This window comes from Typopeltis vanoorti, chromosome 10 (genome assembly GCF_054136105.1).
Source record: "Typopeltis vanoorti isolate ZY-2024b chromosome 10, IOZ_Tvanoo_1.0, whole genome shotgun sequence".
Taxonomy (NCBI): domain Eukaryota; kingdom Metazoa; phylum Arthropoda; class Arachnida; order Uropygi; family Thelyphonidae; genus Typopeltis; species Typopeltis vanoorti.
In genome coordinates, this window is record NC_143558.1 from 8510601 (window position 1) to 8534889 (window position 24289).

General features: G+C 35.8%; 1 protein-coding gene across 3 annotated transcripts in view; it reads left to right on the plus strand.

The window, feature by feature from the left end:
- Myo81F (unconventional myosin 81F) overlaps positions 1-24289 on the plus strand; it is a 454212-nt gene that overhangs the window by 400254 nt on the left and 29669 nt on the right. For all 3 annotated transcript variants that reach the window (XM_090398885.1, XM_090398887.1, XM_090398886.1), the window contains 5 exons: positions 3356-3437; positions 8200-8312; positions 17686-17805; positions 17928-17998; positions 22483-22654. In XM_090398885.1, the coding sequence (XP_090255011.1) occupies positions 3356-3437; positions 8200-8312; positions 17686-17805; positions 17928-17998; positions 22483-22654 (558 nt within the window). The remainder of the gene's footprint in view (positions 1-3355; positions 3438-8199; positions 8313-17685; positions 17806-17927; positions 17999-22482; positions 22655-24289) is intronic.

The following is a 24289-nucleotide window of genomic DNA, read 5'->3' on the forward strand; positions in this document are numbered from 1 at the left end:
CACTTTTACTAACCACACTTTTGCCCAGTTTCCATGGATGTCCCCTAGTCCTCCCACAACCAGCCCTGTTCTCAAAAATATCTTCTGAATTAATTTTATAGAAACCCTTCAGTAATTTGAATGTCTCAATCATATCTACCCTCCTCCGCCTATCAACCAATTTTTGCAACCCACAAATCCTCAACCTGTTCTCATACGGTTCATTCCACAGACCTGCTATCATCTTGGTCACTCTCCTCTGGATCCTCTCCACCTCCTCCCCATCAAGAAGAAACCTAGGTGACCAAATCTGAGCACAGTAGTCTAGATGGGGTCTTATCAAGGCTCGATACAGAGGAACAATAACCTGCTTGTCTCTGCTTGTCATCGTATTCTTCAGCAACCAAGTGATTTGATGAGCTGTTTTGGTCACTTTTGCAATGTGTCCCCTAAATTTCAATTCCTTATCTACCAACACTCCTAAATCTCGTGCCTCATCAATTTCCTGGAGCACGGTTCCACCAATGCAGTAAACTGCCGCCAATCTTTTCACCCCAAAATGCATAACCTTACATTTTGCCACATTAAACTGACATCCATTCTCCTTAGCCCAGACCTCCAATCTATCCAAATCATCCTGCAAAATTTTGACGTCATCTGCATTCACTATTGCCCTACCCAACTTCGCATCATCCGCAAACAAATGAACTGTTCCTCTCAGATCATTTCCTATATCATTTATGAACAAATTAAACAGCAGTGGTCCAAGAACAGATCCTTGTGGCACACCACTAGTCACAGGCATGACTATCTGAAAAAGAAATTCATATTTATTTACAGGTATAACGATTCATGCATTGATAATGAAGAAGTAGCAGTATGATTGCTTTATGGCAGCTTAGTGTAATTGATATGATTACTTCTTGGTAGCCTAGCCTATACACTAATGAATAAATCATTATAAAATCATTATTTTTAAGCTAATTAAATAAATTTAATTAATAATAGTTAATTTTCTGCAGTTATGATTTAATACTGCATCTTTACATTTGTTTACATTTCTCTCAATTGTGAATGGTACCATGTATGGTCTGTAACCATTTGTGTACATAAGTTTTGATAAATTTTAACTACAGTGGTATTATCTAGGTCTACCTACTCACTGATGAGACTTCAATAAAGGTTGAAACCAGTCTGGGTAGTGATCTTCTCTCATAATGTGGAACAGTAATACTGCTAATCTGAACTAATAAAAACTGTGCTCATTCGGATTAGTAAATTTTTCCCCAAGATACAATAACAACTAGCCTTTAAGACCAAAATAATCAGTTATGCTTATTTTGGTCTTAAACATATTATTAAAAACAACAGTAATTATCTCTGTTGTTATCGAAAGCTTTAAACAAGCTTTTGGTAACATCAACAGAGAAATCCTTCTTAAAATTCTTCTAGAAAAAGCAATAGACAAATATATAATACAGTTTCTGATAAAATATTACTCTAAGACAAATGCAATAATTAAAAAGGACACACTCACAACAGAACCCATAGAGATCCAAAAAGGAGTAATGCAAGGATGCTCATTATGTCCATGCCTATTCAACATATATCTAGAAGTTGTAAAGAAGGCAATAGACAATGAGCCTGGAATCAATGTCAATGGTTTAAACATAAATATCAGATATGCAGATGATCTCGTCCTTCTTGCAAGAACCCCAAATGAACTACAAAAGTTGATCAACAAGCTAAACAAAACCTGTAAAACATATGACATGACAATAAATATACAAAAGACAAAAGTGATGAAAATAGGGAGGAACGGAACTACCATCTCAGCCACCCTAAATGGAGAACAAGTAGACAACTTCATATACCTTGGATCAAAACTAACAGAAACAATAGATGAACTCAAAACAATCAAACACAGAATAGCGATAGGATGGACCACCATGGGAAAATTATAGAAAATCTGGAAAACAAACAAGATATCTAAGCAAGCCAAAATCAAATTATATGAAGCAATAATTATACCAACAGTCATCTATGGAGCAGAAGCGTGGACAGTTAAAAAAAAAGAGAGGAGAAAAAATTGCTGGCATTTGAAATGAAATGTTTAAGATAAATAAATAGAACAAGTTGGATAGAAAAGAAAACAAACATCACAGTCAGACAAGAACTATTGTATAAAAAGACAATAATAGAAAAAATTAGAAAACAACAACTGAGATGATTTGGACACACTGTACACATGATGCAGACAGACTTCCTAACGTCCTAATCAATACTTTTCCAACTGAAAAAAGAAGACCTGGAAGACCAAGAATTACCTGGCTGAAATTAATAAAGAACATCTCGGGATGCAGAACGTATAAGGAACTTTTTCGAACAGCAAGGAAGAGAGGAGACTGGAAGATCCTGCTCAAGAGAAGACACAACCCGTCTTAGATGGAAGAGAAGAAGAAGAAGAATAAATAAAACTTTTTTTTCTTTCAAACCACAATTTGGATTACTGGAGGGTTTGGATTAGCGAGATACCACTGTATTTATAATAGATTCGCATATATTTTATGCATTCATAGCATACTTAACCTTTTCTTGCTTTTTTCGATATTTCTAGGCTATATGGTTTATCTGCGAGCTTTTTTAAATTGTCATAAATCTCAAAAAAAATTTTCCAATGTATTTATTGAAAAAAAATCCATGTATAAGGGCCCATGCCATTGAAGCCTGTGTTATCAACTGTATTTGTTGGTATGTGTGTATGCATGCTTGTGAGAAAAGGTTAATATGAATAGTAATTATAACTTATTTAAGTTAAGGGATATTACATCCCATATTGTTTCATGTCGAATATAGAAACTATATGAAGTTCAGCGAGTCCAAGCATAAGCAAATACCTGGATAGCGCAACACATAACCCATTTGGTAGTGCAACACTGAGGCAACCATAGTAAGGTTGGAGCAAGCTCCATTCACTATTCTTGGTATTTACCCATAATGTGAAACCCAGCTCCTTGGAGCTGTATTACTGTTCTACATTATGAGAGAAGGTCACTACCCAGACTGGTTTCAACCTTTATTGCGGTCTCATCAGTGAGTAGGTAGACCTAGTAATACCAAGTTTGTAGCAAACAGAACTTACATACCCTACTATAAGAATTGCCAAGAAGGTGTCCTAATAAATTACTAATTATATGAAGAGCCAAAGGCTTCAATATATATTTTATGTTCACGTCGCCGAATTGAAGCCTTTGGCTCTTCATATAATTAGTAAGTAATTATAACATTTTTATTATTAAGAAATCTTTGAAAAATTATAATTTAAGATTCAATAGTAAGACAAATCATAACTTTTATCTGTTTGCATGTATTACAGGTTTTGGAAGTAGTCAAAACTAAAATTGATCTTAGGCCTCGTGCAGAAGGCTATGCTTTATATGAAGTAATGGGAAATACAGGTAAATATGTTATTTAATCCTATTAGTATTATTCATTATAAATATCCATTATTTATTATTCAAAAACAGAATGCAGGGACCACAATCAAGGGAAGGAATATTACAAAAATATTCCTTGCTTAAACAATATTTTATTTTATCAAAAAGTGATGATTGTTGGGTAATGAGCAAAGTTATTTGATAGACTGCAAGCTAGTACAAGCTGAGGGAGGTGGCAATTGATAATAATTAGTCAGATAAATGAGGAATCGATTGTCTGCATAATTACTAACAGGTTGTATATGGGGGTGGGGTGATGAGTGGTGTTCCATAGGATTCTGTTATTGGATTACTTTTCTCAGAGTATTTGTTAATATTGCAGATGGATTGAGAGAGAGAATATTGAATTGTTTGCTGATGATGCAAAGCTGAGGAGAGATATAAGCAGTGATGTTACTTCCTTATTCCTTCAGGAAGATTAAAACAGCTTTTAACTTGGATGGATGGATGATTGAGTGGGTCGAGGACATTTTAATGTTAATAAGAACAAGGTTATGCTTTGAAGCATAGAAGTATAAGAGTTGCATACTGTATTAGTGGAACTATGCACTAGAAGATGGATTAGATCTATGATCCAAGGATGATGGCAACAGAGAAGGAAAGTGAGAATACACAGCACATTACTCCTGTGATAAAGAATATGCTAACAAGTAGAGATAAGGAAGTGGTTATCTGGTCATGGTATTGTACTACCATACATTGCCTTGATTGGACCATGCCACATGTAGATTATTGTGCATGAATTTGACCACATGACCTGTGTGGCTCAGTGGAAGTGGCACTTGCATCCTCTCTGCTAGGCTGCCAGAAGATAGACTTGAGTTCAATAGACTTAGTCACTGAATGGAAGAACTTTTTCTAAACCTCTCTTCAACTGATTCCTAAGTTAGTTGATCTCTGGCGTAAGCAAATGGGCTTTTTCTTTTGGAAACTCGAGTTTTTCATCCCATAAACTCAAGAAAATCAACCCTAGAACCCACATTTCAGACAGTAACATATACTGTTAGGATCAGGCACCAAGAGATGGCAGCACTTGTTTTCCTGTCTCTTCATCAGTTGCCATTTATAATTAGTGATAGTCATGGGCCAGCTATCCCTGATTGGCTACTACTGAACTGCCCACTCAGTCTCCAAAAGTTAGATAGGGTTAAAAAAAAGCTTTGCCCACTCTCTATATGGAAATAAAGGCATTAGCTGATAGCTGAGCTGAGAAAGATTGAAGAGATTTTACAGGATTGTGTGTGTGTGTGTGTGTGTGTGTGTGTGTGTGTGTGTGTGTGTGTGTGTGTGTGTGTGTGTGTGTCAGTTTTTAATGCTGACTGCATACATGAGAAGTCAAAGGACTTATAAGCACATCAGTGAATGTGTGAGATATAGGTGAAGATTGAGTTAAAAGTTATTATTATTATTGTACAGGCACCTCCATGGAGTCTGAAGACATCATGGGAGACTGAAACTATCCACATTCTATCATACCTCTCCTTGAACTCATTAACAGACGAAGCACTCACAACTGACTCTGGCAACCTATTCCACTCATTCACAACTCTCCAAGCAAAAAATCTAGTCCTCATGCCTCTTACTAACCACAGCTTTATTCAACTTCCAGAGATGATCCCATTGTTCTGGCTACTCCAGCCAAGTGTTGAAACAATTCTGTAGGCAACCCTTTAAGCAACTTTATCACATCCCCTCTTTTTCTCCTATCAACCAACTTCTGCAATACACACACCCTCAATCTATCTTCATAGGGAACATTCCACAGACCACTCACCATCTTGGTCACTCACTTCTGAATCTTCTCCACAAGTTTCTCATCCCAAGAAATCCAGGATACCAGATCTGAGCACAGCAATCTAGATGTGAATGTATTTCAAGTCTTATAAAGAGCAATAACAACTTCCTTATCTCTACTTGTTAATGTGTTCTTCAATAGCCAAGTAATCTTATGGGCTAACTTAGCAACCTTAGCAATATTTCCTCTAAACTTGAACTCTCTGTCTCACCATTTCTTGGAGCGCAGTACCATCAATGATACACAGTTTATAATCTATTTATCCCAAAATGCGTAACTTTAAATTTCTCCACATTAAACTAATACCCATTATCTTTTGTCCATACTGACATCCTATTTAAATCCTCCTGCAAGCTCTGCACATCACCTTGATTAACTATTACTCTACCTAATTTTATATTATCACCAAATAACTGAATATTTTCTTTCAGGTTATTTCCTATATCATTTATGTGCAAATTAAACAGTAGTGATCCAGCACTGAAGCTTGGGCACACCACTAGTCACCTGTTTTCACCTCGATTCTGCCCCTCCATATACGTCTTTTTGATATCTGTCCAGCTACCCTCTTATAAAGACCTAATTTTACATTATCAGCAAATAACTGAATATTTCCTTTCAGGTTATTTCCAATATCATTTATGTACAAATTAAACAGTAGTTTAATTTGTACAAAAAAACCAGTGTCACATCCATCCCCATTTGTTCTAATTTGTGTAACAGTGTTCCATGTGGTATTCTGTCAGATGCCTTTGCAAAATCCTGTAGAATCATTGTGTAGCCATTTCCTTTATTCAGCTCTGTTGTTACTCTATTATAAAAAAAAGATACTAAGACAAGACCAACCCTTCACAAAGTTATGTTTCTTCTCATACAGTATCATGCTTTTATCCACCCATTCTTGAATTCTCCTTTAGACCAATTTTTCCTGTACTTTTACCCTATCCTAAGAACTTCCAATTCATCCACCTCTGTTCCCACATTAGTGTTTGTTACATATGTTAAAGCAGTAACTCGACTATTGTATCTGCTTCTGTCACTTCATGACCATCATCACTCATTAAGATTCATCTTCCACAGTCATTCTTCCTCTTACTTGCCACATAAAAAAAGAGGTTATGGCCGGATGACACCGCAGTTCTAATTTAGTACTTTTTACTACCAAGTAATCACATGGCAAAGTTTATTGACTTTTTTTGTTTTGTTTTTTCTGAAGAACAGCAAGTTGTAATTATTTGGGAATACTCATTGAGGATGACTGTTCCACAGGACAGAGATAGATGGAATAAAAAAAAGAAGAGGAGCAGCAGGCTTTGTGTGTCTGTGGTTGCACTGAATAGATGCTGGGCAGCTGCTGCTGTTATTTTAACAGGCCCAACAGAAAGTAGTGGCATGATGGTTGCTAGTTTAGTGGGAGCAATGACCTTTGAAGAGCCTGTAGAATAGACAGTGCTGAAACATTGCCTCTCTGATATAGAGGTTAAAGTGAATCCTAAAGGACGGATCACCTATGAGCCAAATTGCTTTCCTCTGGACAGCATCACAAATTTTTAGGGAAGTGTACCACCACAAACATATGAGCAGTATTCTAAGCAATATAATTTGAGTGGATTGTGAAAAGATTGTGAACAAGAGACCACATCTGGAAGTTATATAAGTTGCATAAAGATGGAAGCAAGCAATATTCTTCTTTGCTCTGTCTTTATTGAGCACTTATCTGATTGAAACTTGATTATGGATCCCAGGTCTTCCTTGTTGTTATGCCTGAGACAGTGTCTCAGTGATTGAACCCTATCAGGCAGTTAGAACTGCAAATGTGGAGCATTACTTATTCCTAGTCTTTATTTTGAAGAAATTAACCACCTTTGTTGTTGTGACACAGTTTCTATCTTTGCAACATGCAGTTAAAATACATAAAGTTCCTGCCAGACTGTCCCATGCGGAAAAGTGTTTTTTTTTTTATCCATGTTGTAAAAACCTGTAATAACATACATCAGATTGACATCCATTCTCTTGGATCGCATATAAAAGACTATTGTAAGCTTTAGGCATCATGGTTAACAATACTACGCAATCAATCTCCACTTAATATGCTTCTGCCATGACATAAATGCATTTCATCATGCAGTTTCTCTTTGTGCAGGTTAGGTAAACATTCCACTCCTTCCCTCTATTGACCAACGGCTCTTTCAAACACCTCTATTATGTACCTGTCTATACAGACAGTTCAAAATCAGAGGTTTCATTGGGGTCTTCTGAGTTCTTTCCAGACAGCATAATATTTAATCTGATCCCACTAGAATGCAGCAACTGTGCTATTCAGTTGCAAGCCAGCTTTACATTATATGAACATAAAACACTACTAAAGGTGCATTATAGAAGTCTGGCATACCAATCACATTCTGTCCTCTCAGATAACATTTGTTCTATTGAATTAGGATACTCCAACTGATGTTTGCCTGTTGCAGTCCTTCAGAGTATACTTGGATTATTACAAATGTTTGAACATATAACTGAAGTAATTCTTACTGGTGCAAACAGTCATGCTCCATTCTGCTTTAAATTCTCTTCTATTGGTTCTCCAAGAAGTTTACCAAGGCTAAAAGAGAAGAACCAAGCTCTTTGCTATTAACCCTCACCAGAATCTCAATCTTCCTTTTCTTTTATGCTAAGCACAAACTAGTGCACTTCCTTCTACTGCACTCTTTTAAATCAGTCTCTTCTTTTTATGCATTTCCTGAAGAGGTCTTCTAATCAAGTGTTAAAAAGTTTCGTCCTTCTGAACTTTCTGCCCATCTGCAGTATTAACATACTTAAGGTTGAATAACCTTTCGTTTGTGGTATTACCATAGTCTTAATGAAAAACATAGTTTTCAGTAATTGCTTTTTGTTTATTTAACATTAACAGTGCTGTTTCTTTACAATTAGAACGAGCCCTTCTGCATGAAGAGAAAGTCGCTGATGCTATGGCAAAATGGGAACGGTGGCAACAGGGCCAAGGAAAATCTGCACCTCGCAAACAACACTTCTTTCTGTTTAAAGTGAGTTTTTTTTTTTTTTAGTTTTTTGATACCTTTTGTTGTATATTGTTAAAATGCTTGAAGATTCCTTTGAAAATTATTCTGTATCTACATTTTGTTTGTTTTATAATGTATTATCCAAAAGATCTGAAATTCTTCCTATAACTGATATTTATAGGAAAGTAAATGTCATTTATCTTCGTATAAATATCATATGCTAAATTATAAATGATTTACTCTGATAACTGCTTCTGGACTCCTAATATTTTCTTAGTTACTTAGCTCTGAACCATTACTGGAGTTTCCTCATCACTCTCAAACCTTCATAGCTCAGTCAATGATGCTTTAGTTTGAAAGACCTCGGTTCAAATCCCATCAAGGATGCAAAGAACCTTTATTAGGGCTTTTCAATTGATGGTGTTGGCCAGTCTGATATGGAAGTGGCAGGTTTTTCATCCTGCAAACCAGCCAGAATACACACAGTTTACAGACATAATATATTGGCCTCATAGCCCAGAAGCAACTAATTGCGTCAGTTGTTAATGCAAACAAACAACCAATCCTCATCACTCAAAAAACCAGATGACCAAATCTGCACATTGTTGTTCACAATTCCTCAAACAGGAAAAATCCAAGATCAAACACTCAATAACATTTATGGGACCAATTATTTTCACATGACATCAATTGTTTTACCCAGGAAGCTATGTACTCCATAACAGATATCATGATGGAACAAAAGGATCAAGCTGAAAAGGATGCATCCAACCAAATTGTGGGTGTCTTTTTCATGCACCACCTGTAAGAAATTTAATTACTTTCCAACATGCTCATACTCAAGCACAATATATATATATATATATATATATAAATAACCAGGAACTAGATTAACCAACACCAAAGTGATCTGGAGTAAAATCCAGAAAATGAAGGACAGAAATACCATCCACTTGATTTTAGTCCTGAGCACAACAAATGCATAATTTTTGGACTCCACAGCAATTGGGGATACTCTCAAGGAGAACAGGTTTCTCAAGAATGATGACTTAATGATTTCCTTCCAGCAGATTTCTTCACTATTGCCAGAATAACCGAGGGCTCTGAATGTTCACTTACATTTTGTCCTATTCATAAATGATATCACTAACTCAAAAATCCCATCCACAGTTTTTATAATGACAGTACACTTCACTCATCCTTTTTATTTGAAAAAAAAACTTGCAATTGTCATGCATCAAATATATATGGGAATTGATTATGGAAGATCTTCTAGCTCATATACGAGGATTGTAAATAAAGTAGTGACAATACTGTCAGGAGACATAGTTGGTAACTCAAATGTTACTCTTGACAGAGGCACTAGTTGTATGTACTGTACATACACACAAGTCAACATAGCCCATTCTAACAAGTGTCCCTCTGTGGAGAAGTGGTTAAAGCCAATGTCTCAGTGTGCAACGCTCTAAGGTATGTGCATAAGATTGAAACAACAATCCTGCATCAAGGTCCAGGTTACACGAGGCAAAACTGTGAGTGACTGTTACTGTGACCTTAGAAAAGTCTATGGCGACTGTTGCAAAATGAGTCAGTGCAATTTGCGTTGGGTGAGGTCACCTGGATGATAAATGCCATTTCAGATGAACATATTGAGTTTATTCATGGACTCCTTGCAGTCAATCAGCAATGGCCTGTACACCAGTTAGCCCAGGAAACTGGGATAAATCACCAAAGCGTTGGGTGGTTTATCCCATTCTGATAGGATGGGGTAAGCCACCAAATTTTAAGATGTGCCACCTAATGGTGGCATATCCTAAAAGTGAAGCTTGATATGCACAAAATTTTGGCTTGTTGGGTCCACTTCAGTTGACTGAGATGCAAAAATGGCACAGGTGCGCAATTACTGTCCTCCATCTGGAACTGTATGAAAACAAAGGTGATGCATTCCTTAATCGTACCATAGCCATTGATGAAACTTGTGCAAGGGCTTATGAGCCCAAACTGAAGAGACATTCCAATGAATGGCACCATTCAGGATCACTCCCATCCGAAAAAACTTCACCAGGAACCCAGCAGTCACTTACAATGTTCAAGGTGTCATCCTCCATCTGGAACTATATGAAAATGAAGGGTATGCATTCCTGAATCGTACATGGCCATCAATGGAACTTGTGCAAGGGCTTATAAGCCCAAAAGGGATAAGGTGAATGATAAGGGACAAACTGAAGGGATATTTCAATGAATGGCACCATTCAGGATCAGCTCATCCAAAAAAACTTTGCAAGGTACCCAGTAAAGTTACTTGCAATGTTCAAGGTGTCATTCTTCGTCATGTTGGGCCCCAATGGCAAACTATTAACACATAGTACTCTCCATGATTTCTGGAGCACCATTTGCATCTGGCTTTAAGGAGAAAGTGACCACGTTTTTTCACACAGATTCTCCACTGTGTTTGTTGCATGATCTTACACAATGCCATGTGTTGCAATTGGTGATAGAGATGTTAGACAGGTGGTGATGGGAATTATTGGAGCATTCTCTGTATTCACTGGATATCAGTCCTTGCAACTTTGACTTATTCCTCAAAATGAAAGCTCCCCTCAGAGGTCTGCGGTTTCCTGATGTGCAAAGAGGTTCTTCGAGTAGTAGGTCACGCTATCACTGATATCAACAGGCAACACTCTGATGATGGTATCCAGCAGCTCTCAGAAATTTGGAATCAGGTGCAGAACATGGCAGGAGATTACATTGAAGGGATATAATTGTATAGCCTTGATAAATAAAATGTTATATATTTTGAAATGGTTAAGCAGTAAAAGATTAGAAGATGAAATAGAATATAAAAGAATAAGAGCCATAGCTAAAAGAGAAGTCAGAAAAAGACAGAGAATCATGGAACAAATTTGTTTCTAATTTAGAACATGATTTATATAAAATAAGACCCAATGTATATAAGATTTTGAAACACTTAAATGCAGATGCCAAAGAAAATATAAAATTAAACACTGAATTGAAATTAGAAGAATATTTCTAAATTACTACACAGAATTGTGGACAGACAAATATTTTAAAAAAGACAACTGGCAAACAAATAACAAAAATGAAAAGGAAATTATTAGATATGTGAAGAGCCAAAGGCTTCAATTCGGCGACATATAACTTGTTTAAGTTAAGGGATATTACATCCCAAATAGTTTCTTAGCCGAATAAGAAACTCAAAGAGTTTCATGCCGAATATAGTAGAAACTATATAAAGTTCGGCGATTCCAAGCGTAAGCAAATACCTGGATACTGCAGCACTGATCCCAAAGGGTAGTGCAAGCTGGGGCAACTCGTGGTAGAAGTGGAGCGAGCTCCGATCACTATTCTTGATATTTCCCCATAATGTGAACTAGCTCCTAGGAACTGTATTTTTGTTCACATTATGAGAGAAGGTCACTACCCAGACCAGTTTCGACCTTTATTGAGGTCTCATCAGTGAGTAGCCAGACCTAGTTAATATCAAGTTTGTAGCGAACAGAACTTGTACCCCTTCTACGAGTATTGCCGTGAGGTGCTCTAATAAATTATTAGATATGTGAAGAGCCAAAGGCTTCGATTTGTTATATGTCGCCGAATTGAAGCCTTTGGCTCTTCACATATCTAATAATTCATTAGAGCACCTCACGGCAATACTCGTAGAAGGGGTACAAGTTCTGTTCGCTACAAACTTGATATTAACTAGGTCTGGCTACTCACTGATGAGACCTCAATAAAGGTCGAAACCGGTCTGGGTAGTGACCTTCTCTCATAATGTGAACAAAAATACAGTTCCTAGGAGCTAGTTCACATTATGGGGAAATATCAAGAATAGTGATCGGAGCTCGCTCCACTTCTACCACGAGTTGCCCCAGCTTGCACTACCCTTTGGGATCAGTGCTGCAGTATCCAGGTATTTGCTTACGCTTGGAATCGCCGAACTTTATATAGTTTCTACTATATTCGGCATGAAACTCTTTGAGTTTCTTATTCGGCTAAGAAACTATTTGGGATGTAATATCCCTTAACTTAAACATGAAAAGGAAATAACTAAAGAAGAATTAGAAGTCAGCCTGAAAGAAACAAGAAACGGAAAATCACCTGGAGAAGATAAACTAGGTTCAGAAGTATATAAATATGCAGGAACTAGATTCAAAGAAAGACTGATTATTTTTAAATAAAATTTATTCAACTGGTATCCCCCCCAATAGATTGGAAAAAAGCAATTGTGATTCCTATCTTTAAAAAAGGTAATAGAGATGACCCTAAAAACTATAGAGGTATCAGTATACTAAATTCCTGTTACAAAATATATAGCAGAATCTTAAATAGCAAACTAATGAAATATTCCGAAACTTTATTTTAGAGGTACAGAATGGATTTAGAAAAGGACGATCATGTATAGACCCGGCCTTTTGCCTAAAATTAATAATAGAGAAAAGAAGAGAATTCAATTTAGAAACACATATTGCATTTATTGACTTTGAAAAAGAAACATATTATTTAACATATTAAAAGAAAGACAAATACCAAATAATATCCTAAAAGCTATCACAAGTATATATGAAAATAATCAAATACAAATAAGATTAAATCACGAGCTATCATATACGAGAGAGATAAACCAAGGGGTCCGACAGGGATGTCCCCTCTCAGCAACTCTTTGATGAAACTACTTAAATGAAATAATAATAAAATGGAATAAAAATTTACATCAAGGAATTAAACTTTCTCTTACAGTAAACTTAAACACTCTCCTCTTTGCCGACGACCAAATAATAATTACAAATTCTGAAGATAAACTACAGAAAGCTATTTTAGATCTAAATGAGATATCCAAAGATTATGGTATGATAATATCAAGAGAAAAATCAAAAACTATGGCCTTTAAAGGACAAGATCCAGCAAGAACTAAAATAGTAATAGATAACAAGATCTTAGAACAGGTGAATTCATTTAACTACCTAGGATGTATGATCGCATATGAAAATGAAAAAAAAAAAAAGATATAAATGTAAAAATTGCAAAATATTTAAAAATAACAGGTGTAATTAACTCTATATTTAAACCAAACCTAGTTCAAAAACAAACCAGACTAAAAGTATATAATACATTAGCCCTACCAGTCTTAATGTATGGAAGCGAAATCTGGACAATAAAACAAAAAGACAAAGATTAACAACAGCAGAAATGAAGTTTATGAGAAAAACTGCAAAGCATACCCTATTTGATCACAAAAGAAACAAAGAAATTATGAAAGAATTAAACCAAGAACCAGTAATAGAAAAAATTAAAAAATATAAACATAAATGGATGGAACACATTCAAAGAATGAAAACAGAAAGATTACCAAAACAAGCCTTAAAGTACAAACCATTAGGAAAAAGAAAACCAGGACGTCCTCTTAAACGATTCAGCGATGACGTCTAAGGCTGGAACAGGCCATGCTAGGCCTAAATTCTTGATATGCATGATGATGTTGATTTTGTGCTCATGTTGCCACTACTTTATTTACAACTCTCATATTCCCATATATAAGAAAGTAGATCTTCCATAATGATTTCTCTTAACACTGATTTCCACGGTATATTTGAGTATATTAAGGATAACCTTTTCAACTTCAGTACCACCAAAACACAGTCTTGTCTTATTTTACAAAAGAAAACTTGCATAACTTTCATCTCTCCTCATCTTTAACAATACCTAAATCTCCAGGCAAGATCAGATATCTCTTCTTGAACTGACTTACATCTCTAGCCTCTCCTGGCTTAATCACATCCATGGCTGCATCTACAGCTAAAAAAAAACTAGGTGTGCTTTTCCACCCAAGATATAATTCTCAAGAATATTGTTTTCACATATGGGGTAGTTCCCCAAAAATCTCTCTAAAAATTCTTGATGCTGTCCAGAAGAGAGTGATTTCCATCCCTGGAAGTTACGAAAGGAAACTGTGAGCAAGAGGGTGAGGAGTGGTTTCTTTGCATTGAGGGTGGTTGAACCGTGGAATGCATCGCCTGATGAGAGTGAGCACGATCAATGAGTTTAAGGAGTGGCATGATAGACTTTGTGTTTCCTAGGAAAGACCTCCCGCGATGAGTCTTTTGACTCCTTGGAGGCCTGAATAATAATAATAATAATTTGGTTAATTGGTGACTGTTTTCTTACGGACTCATTCTAGCTCATTCCTCCACTTTCCTTCAAACCCATCAGTACACAAGCAAATTCTGGTGATTCATTCACTGGCCATCTCCAAACATGCTGAACCAGTTTCTCATCCTCTTCTTTCATATCTTCTATCTCTGTACCAGTGAATAGTCTTCCCCCACACAGTTTTCCCTAAGGCCTGCAAACTCCAGTTGTTCAAAAAATAAATATATCAACGAATTCCTTCCTTCCTTGACTACTTAACCACATATAGTACTAATGTTTTGTTGGTCCCACAGTGTCTTATGTATGCAATTGATATATTATATCAATATAATAGTAGAGCCTTCCAAATTTATATCAGATCTTCTTCTGCTCCCCCCCCCCCCCAACTCTTGGTGCAACAGGATATTATATCTATTTAATCTATATAATAAGATATAAGGCTCTATCTATATAATAGATAGATGCACTCTTGGTGCAACAGGATATTATATCTATTTAATCTATATAATAAGATATAAGGCTCTATCTATTATATCTATATAATAGATAGAGCCCCTTCCAAGTTTATATCAGATCTACTTCTGCTCCCCCCCCCAACTCTTGGTGCAACAGGAAAGAGTCTCAAAAACCTGCAAAAGGTTGTTCTGTGTTAAGTGTCAATAACAGAAATAACACAATAACAGAACAGCTTTCTCTTACCATAAACAATGCCCTTTGTTGCAAATGATCCTACAATCTTTTGTTATTTGTTAATAACACAACTCTCAGAGAAAGACAGTTGCAACAAGCCATTGACCATTTGTGTGCATTTTTGTTACAAACATTAAGCCTTTTTCACAATGGGATTATCATTTGCTCTAGTCTTAGTTCTAGGTTGGGATGATGTTTGTAACATCATCCCAACCTAGAACTAAGACTAGAGCAAATGATAAAATCCCATTGTGAAAAGGCAATTTCTTAGGACTCATATTTGATAAAAAGTTAGTCATTTACCACATATCCACATATGCATATGCCAACTAACCACCAAAGAGCAATGAACATACTTTATACTCTTGTTGGAAGTTTTTCCACATAGTTATGCTATAAATTAAAGATGCCAAGAAATTACTGTATTTTTCCGTTCATAAGACAAACCCTACTTTTCGAACCCAAAATTAAGAAATCCGTATTTTAAACACTCCACCATCTAATCATACACTCAGTGGGAGGAGGTCCAAACTGTCTCTCTGAAACTTTATTTCCATGTTCTTTTGCATAATTGATGACTTTTAACTTGAATTTTAAAGATTATTGCAATCATTGTTTTATTTTCAGACATTTTATGGGCTATTGCTCAAAATATTGTTAATGCATTAACTTACCCTGCCAATGAGTTGCAGACATATGAATGCTTTCAGAGTCTGATTGGTTTATTCAGAATCGGCCATTAATGACTTCAATTGACAGAGTTAACAAAGGTAGTGATTGGTGGAAGCCTGTTCACGGAGACAAGGTGCTGGCAGTTTTGCCACAGCAACCACGAGTCTCTCAACTGGTTATCCCCCATGTATAAGACAGCCCCTAATTTTTGGTCTAAAAATTTTATAAAAAGTATCGTCTTATACACAGAAAAATATGGTATATTCTTGGTTTAATCCTTAATCCAGGTGCAAGCAAACAAAGTTTGCAACTGAATTATTTTCAGGACTGGTATAAAGAAGCTAATGACTTCACATCACTTGCTTTAATATTCCATAATGCAAAGCACCTTGTAGACATGTATGATGCTATGAATTATGGGACGGGTCACTACCCAGACCAGTTTCGACCTTTATTTTCTCACATCTTCCTTATCCAAGTCATTAAATCCAAGTTCTTTTCCATTTGTGCTGATTTCTTCAATAATGTTAGATCTTGAATTCTGCATATGATAAACTAACATAGGCTTGAGTTTAAAGTTGCCTCCTAATAAAAGCATAAGACGATCTTTAGATTCTCTGTATCCTGGTTGAGATGCTTCAGTTTTAGCTAGGAAAGTTTTTGTTGGCAGACCCTTCCAAAAGAGACCAATTTCGTCGACGTTGAATATTTGCCAATCGCCATAATCAGCCTCTTGAATTATCTTTTGCAATTCTTCAGGAAACTTGGCCACAGAATCTTTATCAGCACCTAGCAGGTTCCCCAGTTATTCTTATGTTATGCAGTCCATCTCGATTTTTAAAATGGTCAAACAATCCTAAACTTGCCGTAAAACATTCACATTCCTCTTGAAATTTGGTTTCTTTCAATGAAGTAAAAATATTGAGAGCTTTTGCCTGAGTATTCTCTGTACTAAGAGGTATTCTTTTTTGGTTATAATCCTCAATCCAGAGTGATAGAAGACCCTCCATCTCGATCGTTAAATGGCTTCTATTTTGGGTGATCTGCATTCTTAAAGAAGCAGCAACTTTTCCTTGTTCTTTATATTCTTTGCTCTTATTCAATATAGCCCAAACTGTAGACTCGCTGTATCCCAGGTCTTGCATAATCATTGTACTACTAGTTCCACTTTCATGTCTCTTAATGACTTCCAGCTTTTCCGCCTGATGCAGATTGGCAACAGAAAAAGTTCGCATAATGTAAAATTTCACATAACATAAAAAAATCACATTAACTGATTAATCACTCTCTTAAAGCAGGAAATAGTATCATTTCACTCAGTCGCTCTAACTGATTATCGCACATATCGAATTCACATTAAGTGAGGTTTTACTTAATGTGAATTGCATATTATCTTCTGAACAGCAAACCCATACGTGATATTTGATAAATCTGGAAATTGATCATTCTGATATCCATTATTTGCAGTTTTACTAAAATGGCATATATCTCTTATATCATTTTAGTAACTACATAAACATCATCACTCTCATGTGTTATTTGCTGTTTTACAAATGATTTCAACATTGACCCACCTAACCAGACCCTAGTCCTCTTTTCCATTAATATAACTCATTCGAACAAGAAGGGATGGTTGGCGATGACAGGATTATACTGAAGATGTGCTTGCATATTATTTGGATAATTTCCAAATGAAAGATATGTATATTAATTTATTAGTATAAATTAATATTATATTTAAAGAAATTAATTTAAAGTAGCTGTGTAAAGGCAGCTCTGTAAAAAGCCACAATTGTTTTTGAAAGATTATAAATGCATTAAGTATGTCCAACTGATTTGAAACTTGTACTCATTCTTCTATTTTCAGAAACATCTATTTTTAGATTCTTACATAAACTTTAGAGACAGGGTTGAAAAAGAATTGATTTATCATCAGATTGTGCATAATATCAGGCATGACAGATTTCCAGTCACTGAACAGGAAGCTGTAGGTTGATAAGTTTCTTTATTATTGGTTTGATCATTATATATTATTTGGTTCAGCATTTCTTTTTGGCTTTATGTAACTTTTTCTTTTCTTTCTTTTTTTTTTTTTTCCCCCTTGAATAGATAATGTTATCTGCCCTAAAAGCTCAGTTGGAATTTGGAGATTGCCAACAGCAAGGACATGTGGATTATAAGTAAGTGATAGTTTTATCAGTAATTTACTAATATATATATATATATATATATATATATATATATATATATATATATATATATATATATATATATATATATATATAACTTTTTCCTGATTATTATTACATGGATATTTCTATGGAGTCTAAGAAATCATTGTAGAAGGCATATAGTAAACATTATTCACACAATGCTTATCAACAAATCACCTGCGACTGTTTCTGCAGCTCATTTACCACTGCCCAACTGTAAAATTTAATACTCTTATCCTTGCTAATCACACTCTTATGTAATAAGTTTAGTTTAATCCTTTATCCAAGTGTGAGCAAACAAAGTTTGCGCCTGAAAGTATCTTCAGGACTGAGCTAAGGTAGTGCAACACCAGGCAACTCGTTGCAAAGGTGGAGAAAGCTTCCATCACTCCTATCTCAGTATCTCCCATAATGCAAAGCACATCTCCTTGCGGATATGTGTAATGCCATGCATTAAGGCAAGGGCTACTACCCAGACCGGTTTCGACCTTTATTGAGGTCTCGTCAGTGGGAGCTCCCACTGACGAGACCTCAATAAAGGTCGAAACCGGTCTGGGTAGTAGCCCTTGCCTTAATGCATGGCATTACACATATCCGCAAGGAGATGTGCTTTGCATTATGGGAGATACTGAGATAGGAGTGATGGAAGCTTTCTCCACCTTTGCAACGAGTTGCCTGGTGTTGCACTACCTTAGCTCAGTCCTGAAGATACTTTCAGGCGCAAACTTTGTTTGCTCACTCTTGGATAAAGGATTAAACTAAACTTATTATAGTCTAACCAAGTGAAAAATAAACTCTCAACACTCTTATGTAATTTTCAAAGGACAATGCTGAAAGTTTTTCAGCATTATTCCTTGGATTTTTTTTTTTCCCAGCATATATGCACAATCTTGAGTGGGTGAGTGGATCCCCTTTCTCTCCCGACTAAACAGGTTATTGTTTCGAATCTCGTTGTGGCACAGATGCTTGCGCAAGTCATTTGGTAGCAGTTCTTTTGACCATATGTGAATCTGCCACTCTGCTTATTAGAGGACTAAAGTGGCTTGAAAAAAAGTAGTTTAAGTCTCTAGAGCAAGGCTCCCAAGTTATCTAACCCTTATTCCACCAATGGTACTATGGGTGAGAGATGAAAATATAGCATTATGTGAATAATGCTATATTTTCAGAAGTGTTTGGGTATCAGTAATGTCGATGAAAATTGATTTGAATACAAAAGTAATTACCAAAACATAATTAACTGAAAAACAAATAATAATCAAATAATATGCCTGCTACTCATTTTAGCTTTCCAATTTTTCAAAATTACTGGTTCTTCTTCCTTTCCACCTTTGAGAATGCATATAGCATAAGCATAATGTCATAATTCCATTTATTATGTAAGTAAAGTTAAATAAGAAAATTAATTTGATATTAATTTTCAGTCTGTGAAACACAGAAAAGAATATCTTGGTTGTTACAGATGCAGAGTCGATTCCAAGTGAAATGAGATAAAGCTGAGGGCAAAGAAGAAGAAGAAATAATAGTGTACAGCATTAATCATTTATTGATCTAAATAAATGTAGAAATGCTTTTGTTGTATGAAATTTTGGTGTTATTTTGGCTTTTTTGGGGATATATTTTTGTAATACTTTTCCAAGTTTTTTGTTGCATTTTTCATATTATTTGTATTTTTTTTTTTTGTGTGAAATATTTTTTATAACTGCGGTGACAGTAGTATTTATTTCATGGTTGGAATAATGGTGAAGTGTATAGAGCAGAAGCATGCCACAGAAGTGAAGGACTTGCACATATATCTCCTGCATAGGGCATGCCATAACTCCACTCTGAACTGGGCCTTGAGAGTTTCTCCCTTGTATGCTGGTATACTGAGACTCCCTTCCATGCACATGAAGCTTCCAGACATGCTATTATGGAGAATTCCATATATGATCTACTATTGGCCTGCAGAAACTTTTTGGTTCTGTCCTCGAATGCAGGAAGTGCTGGCTTTCTAACAGTGTGTTGAGCATGTCGAGCAAGGTCATCACCTGCATTATATATGAGAAGAAAGGGTAGGAAAACAAACTGGGGACCCTACTCTGGAGACAAAACGTGGCAGTAGCCACTTCATGCCTGCAACAAGCATTGCAATAGTGGTTCACTGTTCCAGTGAAACACCACTGCCCTGTTTGTTGGAACATTGAAGCACTACTGTGGCAGGGGTTTAAATTGGGTGGGATGTGGTTAGATACACTCTGGAGTTGTAGTTAAGGTATTGGAGAGATTGGCATTTATGTCCTTGTTTATGTACTATAACAAGATGATGGATGTATTGGATGAGGGAGATGCATATACAGTGGTATAAAGGCTTTGGATCGATTACCACACTCCAAGTTGGTAGCTAAACTGAAATAGATGAGATGGGATGATAGATTAGTGAGTTGGATAGGCAAGTGGCTCTCAGATAGGTATCAGCAAGTTGTATATGGGAGTGCAGTATACTGTAAGAGAAAAGTCACTAGTCATATGCCACAGGGGTCTCTCCTCTTGGGACCATTCTTATTTAATTTGTATATTAATGATATTGGGTTGGGTTTAACTGGTGATATACAACTATTTGCAGATGATGCAAAACTGGGGAGAGTGATGAGGACTCAAGCAGATGTGTCTACAATCTATTCAAGTTCCTCCGTAAGGAGGACTTGAATAGATTGTATGAGTGGGCAACAGTATCGAACTGTAAATTCAGTTTTGCAAAGTGTTGCTTACCAACATCCCATTGTTGGTAAGCAACAATGGGATGTAAAGTATACACTTAGCCAGGAAATTTTGGAGGAAGTTGAGATAAGAGACCTTGGAGTGGTGGTGGACAAGGATCTGAAGTTCAGAGGTCACATCGTGCAAGTTGTGAAGACATCACATCAGATTATTGCAATGATGCAGAGGATCTTGACTTGTAGAAATAAAGAGGTTCTCGTTCCATTGTATAAGGTCTCATGTGGATTATTATGCACAGATTTGGTCCTCTGGTTTTCATAGTAATGAGGATATATTGAGGAAGATCCAGAGAAAACTGACTAAGGTTATAATTAGTCTTTAGGATGGGATATGAGGACAGATTGAAGGAAAGTAGTTTGCAAAGCCTTGTGAGAAGAAAGAGAGGAGATATGATTAAGACATTTAAGTTAGTAAAGGTATATTAAATTTGGTTTAATCCTTTATCCAAGTGTAAGCGAACAAAGTTTGCGCCTGAAGTATCTTCAGGACTGAGGCAACTCGTGGTAAAGGTGGACTAAGCTCTCATCACTTGTCTTAGTATCTCCCATAATTCAAAGCACATTTCCCTGCAGACATGTATAATGCTATACATTAAGGGAAGGGCCACTACCCAGACCGGTTTCAACCTTTATTGCGGTCTCATCAGTGGAAGGCAGACCCAAACATGGAGATACTAAGGCAGAAGCAATAGGAAAGGTCATATTTACCTATATGAATTGCCAAAAGGTGTCTCACCTTATTATTAAATTACTCTGGATTAGAGAAAGATGTTTGAAGATTTTTTTCCCACTTGGTTAGACTATAATAAATTTAGTTTAATCCTTTATCCAAGTGTACGCAAACAAAGTTTGCACCTGAAGTATCTTCAGGACTGAGAAAACTCATGGTAAAAGTGGACTAAGCTCTCATCACTTGTCTTAGTATCTCCCATAATGCAAAGCACATCTCCTAAAGTGAGACTCCTTTGGCAACTCGTATAGGTAAATATGACTTCTCTATTACTTCCACCATAGTATCACCACCTCTGGGTCTGGTTCCCACTCACGAGACCTCAATAAAGGTCGAAACCGGTCTCGGTAGTGGCCCTTCCCTTAATGCATAGCATTATACATGTCTGTAAGGAGATGTGCTTTGCACTTAAGGTGGAAAAATTTTTCATACAATGAGAGAAGGGAGTAGAACCAGGGGTACATCCCTGGAAGCTGTATAAGGAGGGTATGAGCAGGGATATAAAGAGCAGGTCTTTCACATGGAGAGTGGAATACATTGCTGGATATTGTGGTGAATGCAGATACATTGAATGAGTTTAAATCATGGTTTGATGAGCTTTGTGTGTAACAGTGTGTACCTCCTGCATTGAGTATTTTGATTCCATGGAGGTCTCTGGTGTTAATAATTTATGTAGGGAAAGTTATAATTTTAAGTATTTGTAGCTGTTATAAGTACATTAAGTTTATACATATAGTTTTTTATAACAATTATGAAAAGAGATTTTTATCTAATTCTGACAAATATTGATTAGTGGAGGGGTTTTTCAAATGTAGGTCATTTAATTTGCTCCCCAAAGAAAAAATATTGCAAGCAACAGTTAGTTTTGTTTTATTTTTCCTTTTCTTAGTCCACTTTATATTATTTGAAGTTTGCAAATATATCTCATAAATAAACATTTACTTCATCTGATACTACTTTTATAGGTTAATTATGGCTGAATGTTTACCTGCAAGGATCATGATGACTATCTCACCTGAAACTGTAGAAACACAACATTGCATTCTAGCAGGTATGAATGTTGATCAGAGCAAACAAGCCTTCCTTGCATTAGTCCAGTCATGGCCACTTTATAAAGCTACTATTTTTGAAGTAATGGTGAGTAAATCTGTTATATCTCTATGCATTTGACATAAGTAGTATTTTAGATGAAAATGCAATTTACTTGTAGGATGTTGATTTTGTGCTTCTCTCAACAGCACATTCAGAACACTTATAATCAGTGGTGAGCTGTAAGGGGCTCGCACGAGCCCTTTGTTAAATTTTTCTCAAATTTGCGAGCCCCTTGTTCTTCTTGTTTAATAATCTTGTAGAACAAGAAAATACCACCGTGGAATGTATACATGATACTATAATTGCTACTTTAAATTCATATGGATTTTCTGATAACTATATAAAAAATCATTTCATTGCACTTTGTTCTGATGGAGCTAGTGTAATGTTAGGAAATAAATCAGGTGTTGCAATCAAATGTCTACAAAAATTTCCCAACATTGTGATTTGGCATTGCGCTCATCGTTTACACTTAACATTAGACGATTCGATAAAAAAAACATTAAAGAAATAAATCATTTTGAAATATTTATGGATAAATTATATGCTTTTTATCATCAATCACCAAAAAATCAACGAGAATTAAATACAATTGCAAAAGACCTTGGTATCGAAATTTTAAAGATCGGTCGTGTGTTTGGACCACGATGGGTAGCTTGCAGTTTGCGAATGGCTCTTGCTTTGTGGACAAATTACCCAGCTTTATGCAAGCATTTTGCATCGAATGATAAATATAAGGGCTTTTTAAACCGACTTCTCAATTTGGAATTTTTAAAAGATCTAGCGTTAATGATTGATATCCTACAGTAATTATCATATTTGTCAGAAGCTCTACAAAGTCACAATATAAGTATTATAAAGGCTAAGTTAGGCCTTTTTTATTTTGCTCGATGATGCGAGCCCTTTGTTAAAATTTCCATAGCTCACCACTGCTTATAACTGTATTTAGAAACTAAACTAAGGTTTAGTTTCTAAACACAGTTTCTAAACAACATGCTTTGAATTTTTTTATACCAATGAAATTTTGAGTACCAATAAAATTTGCAGAATATTATTTAATTACACAGTCTTTATTTTACTACTTTTAGAATTCTGCTTGTGCCGTATACAGAAAATCCACACATCAATGGATACCTTCATGTGCAATCTCATTACTCACTGTAAAAGCTTGGCATCATTTCTACATTAGGTAAATGTACTCACTTCATCAGTGAAGAAGAGATCACCAAAGAATTAGTTTCTTCTAACAACCTTTCAGAAGTGCAGTTATCATAAGCAAACTATTAATGAGCTCCTCTTTAATCCATCATATTGAATATAATAATGATGTAAAAGATTTTATTTCTCTTCCGTATATCAACTCCCTTTGAACTAAGTTATTCAGCATTCTCAAAAAATTTAAAATGTGCACTTCTTTCACTCCTCTAACGAAACTCTGTTTGCTTGGCACACAGCCTAAACATGACAACTTAAAATATCCAGAGATTTACCATCTTTGGTGCAACTGTAGTGCAATGTATTTTGGTCAAATGGAAAAATCCATTGAACTCATATAGAGGAGCTGTGAGAGACATCAACTATGGTGGAACTACTCTATCTAATCACGTTCTTAACTCCTAACCATGACAATGAAGATTCTACCACTTACCTGATGATCTGGGATAAATCAGAAAATATTTT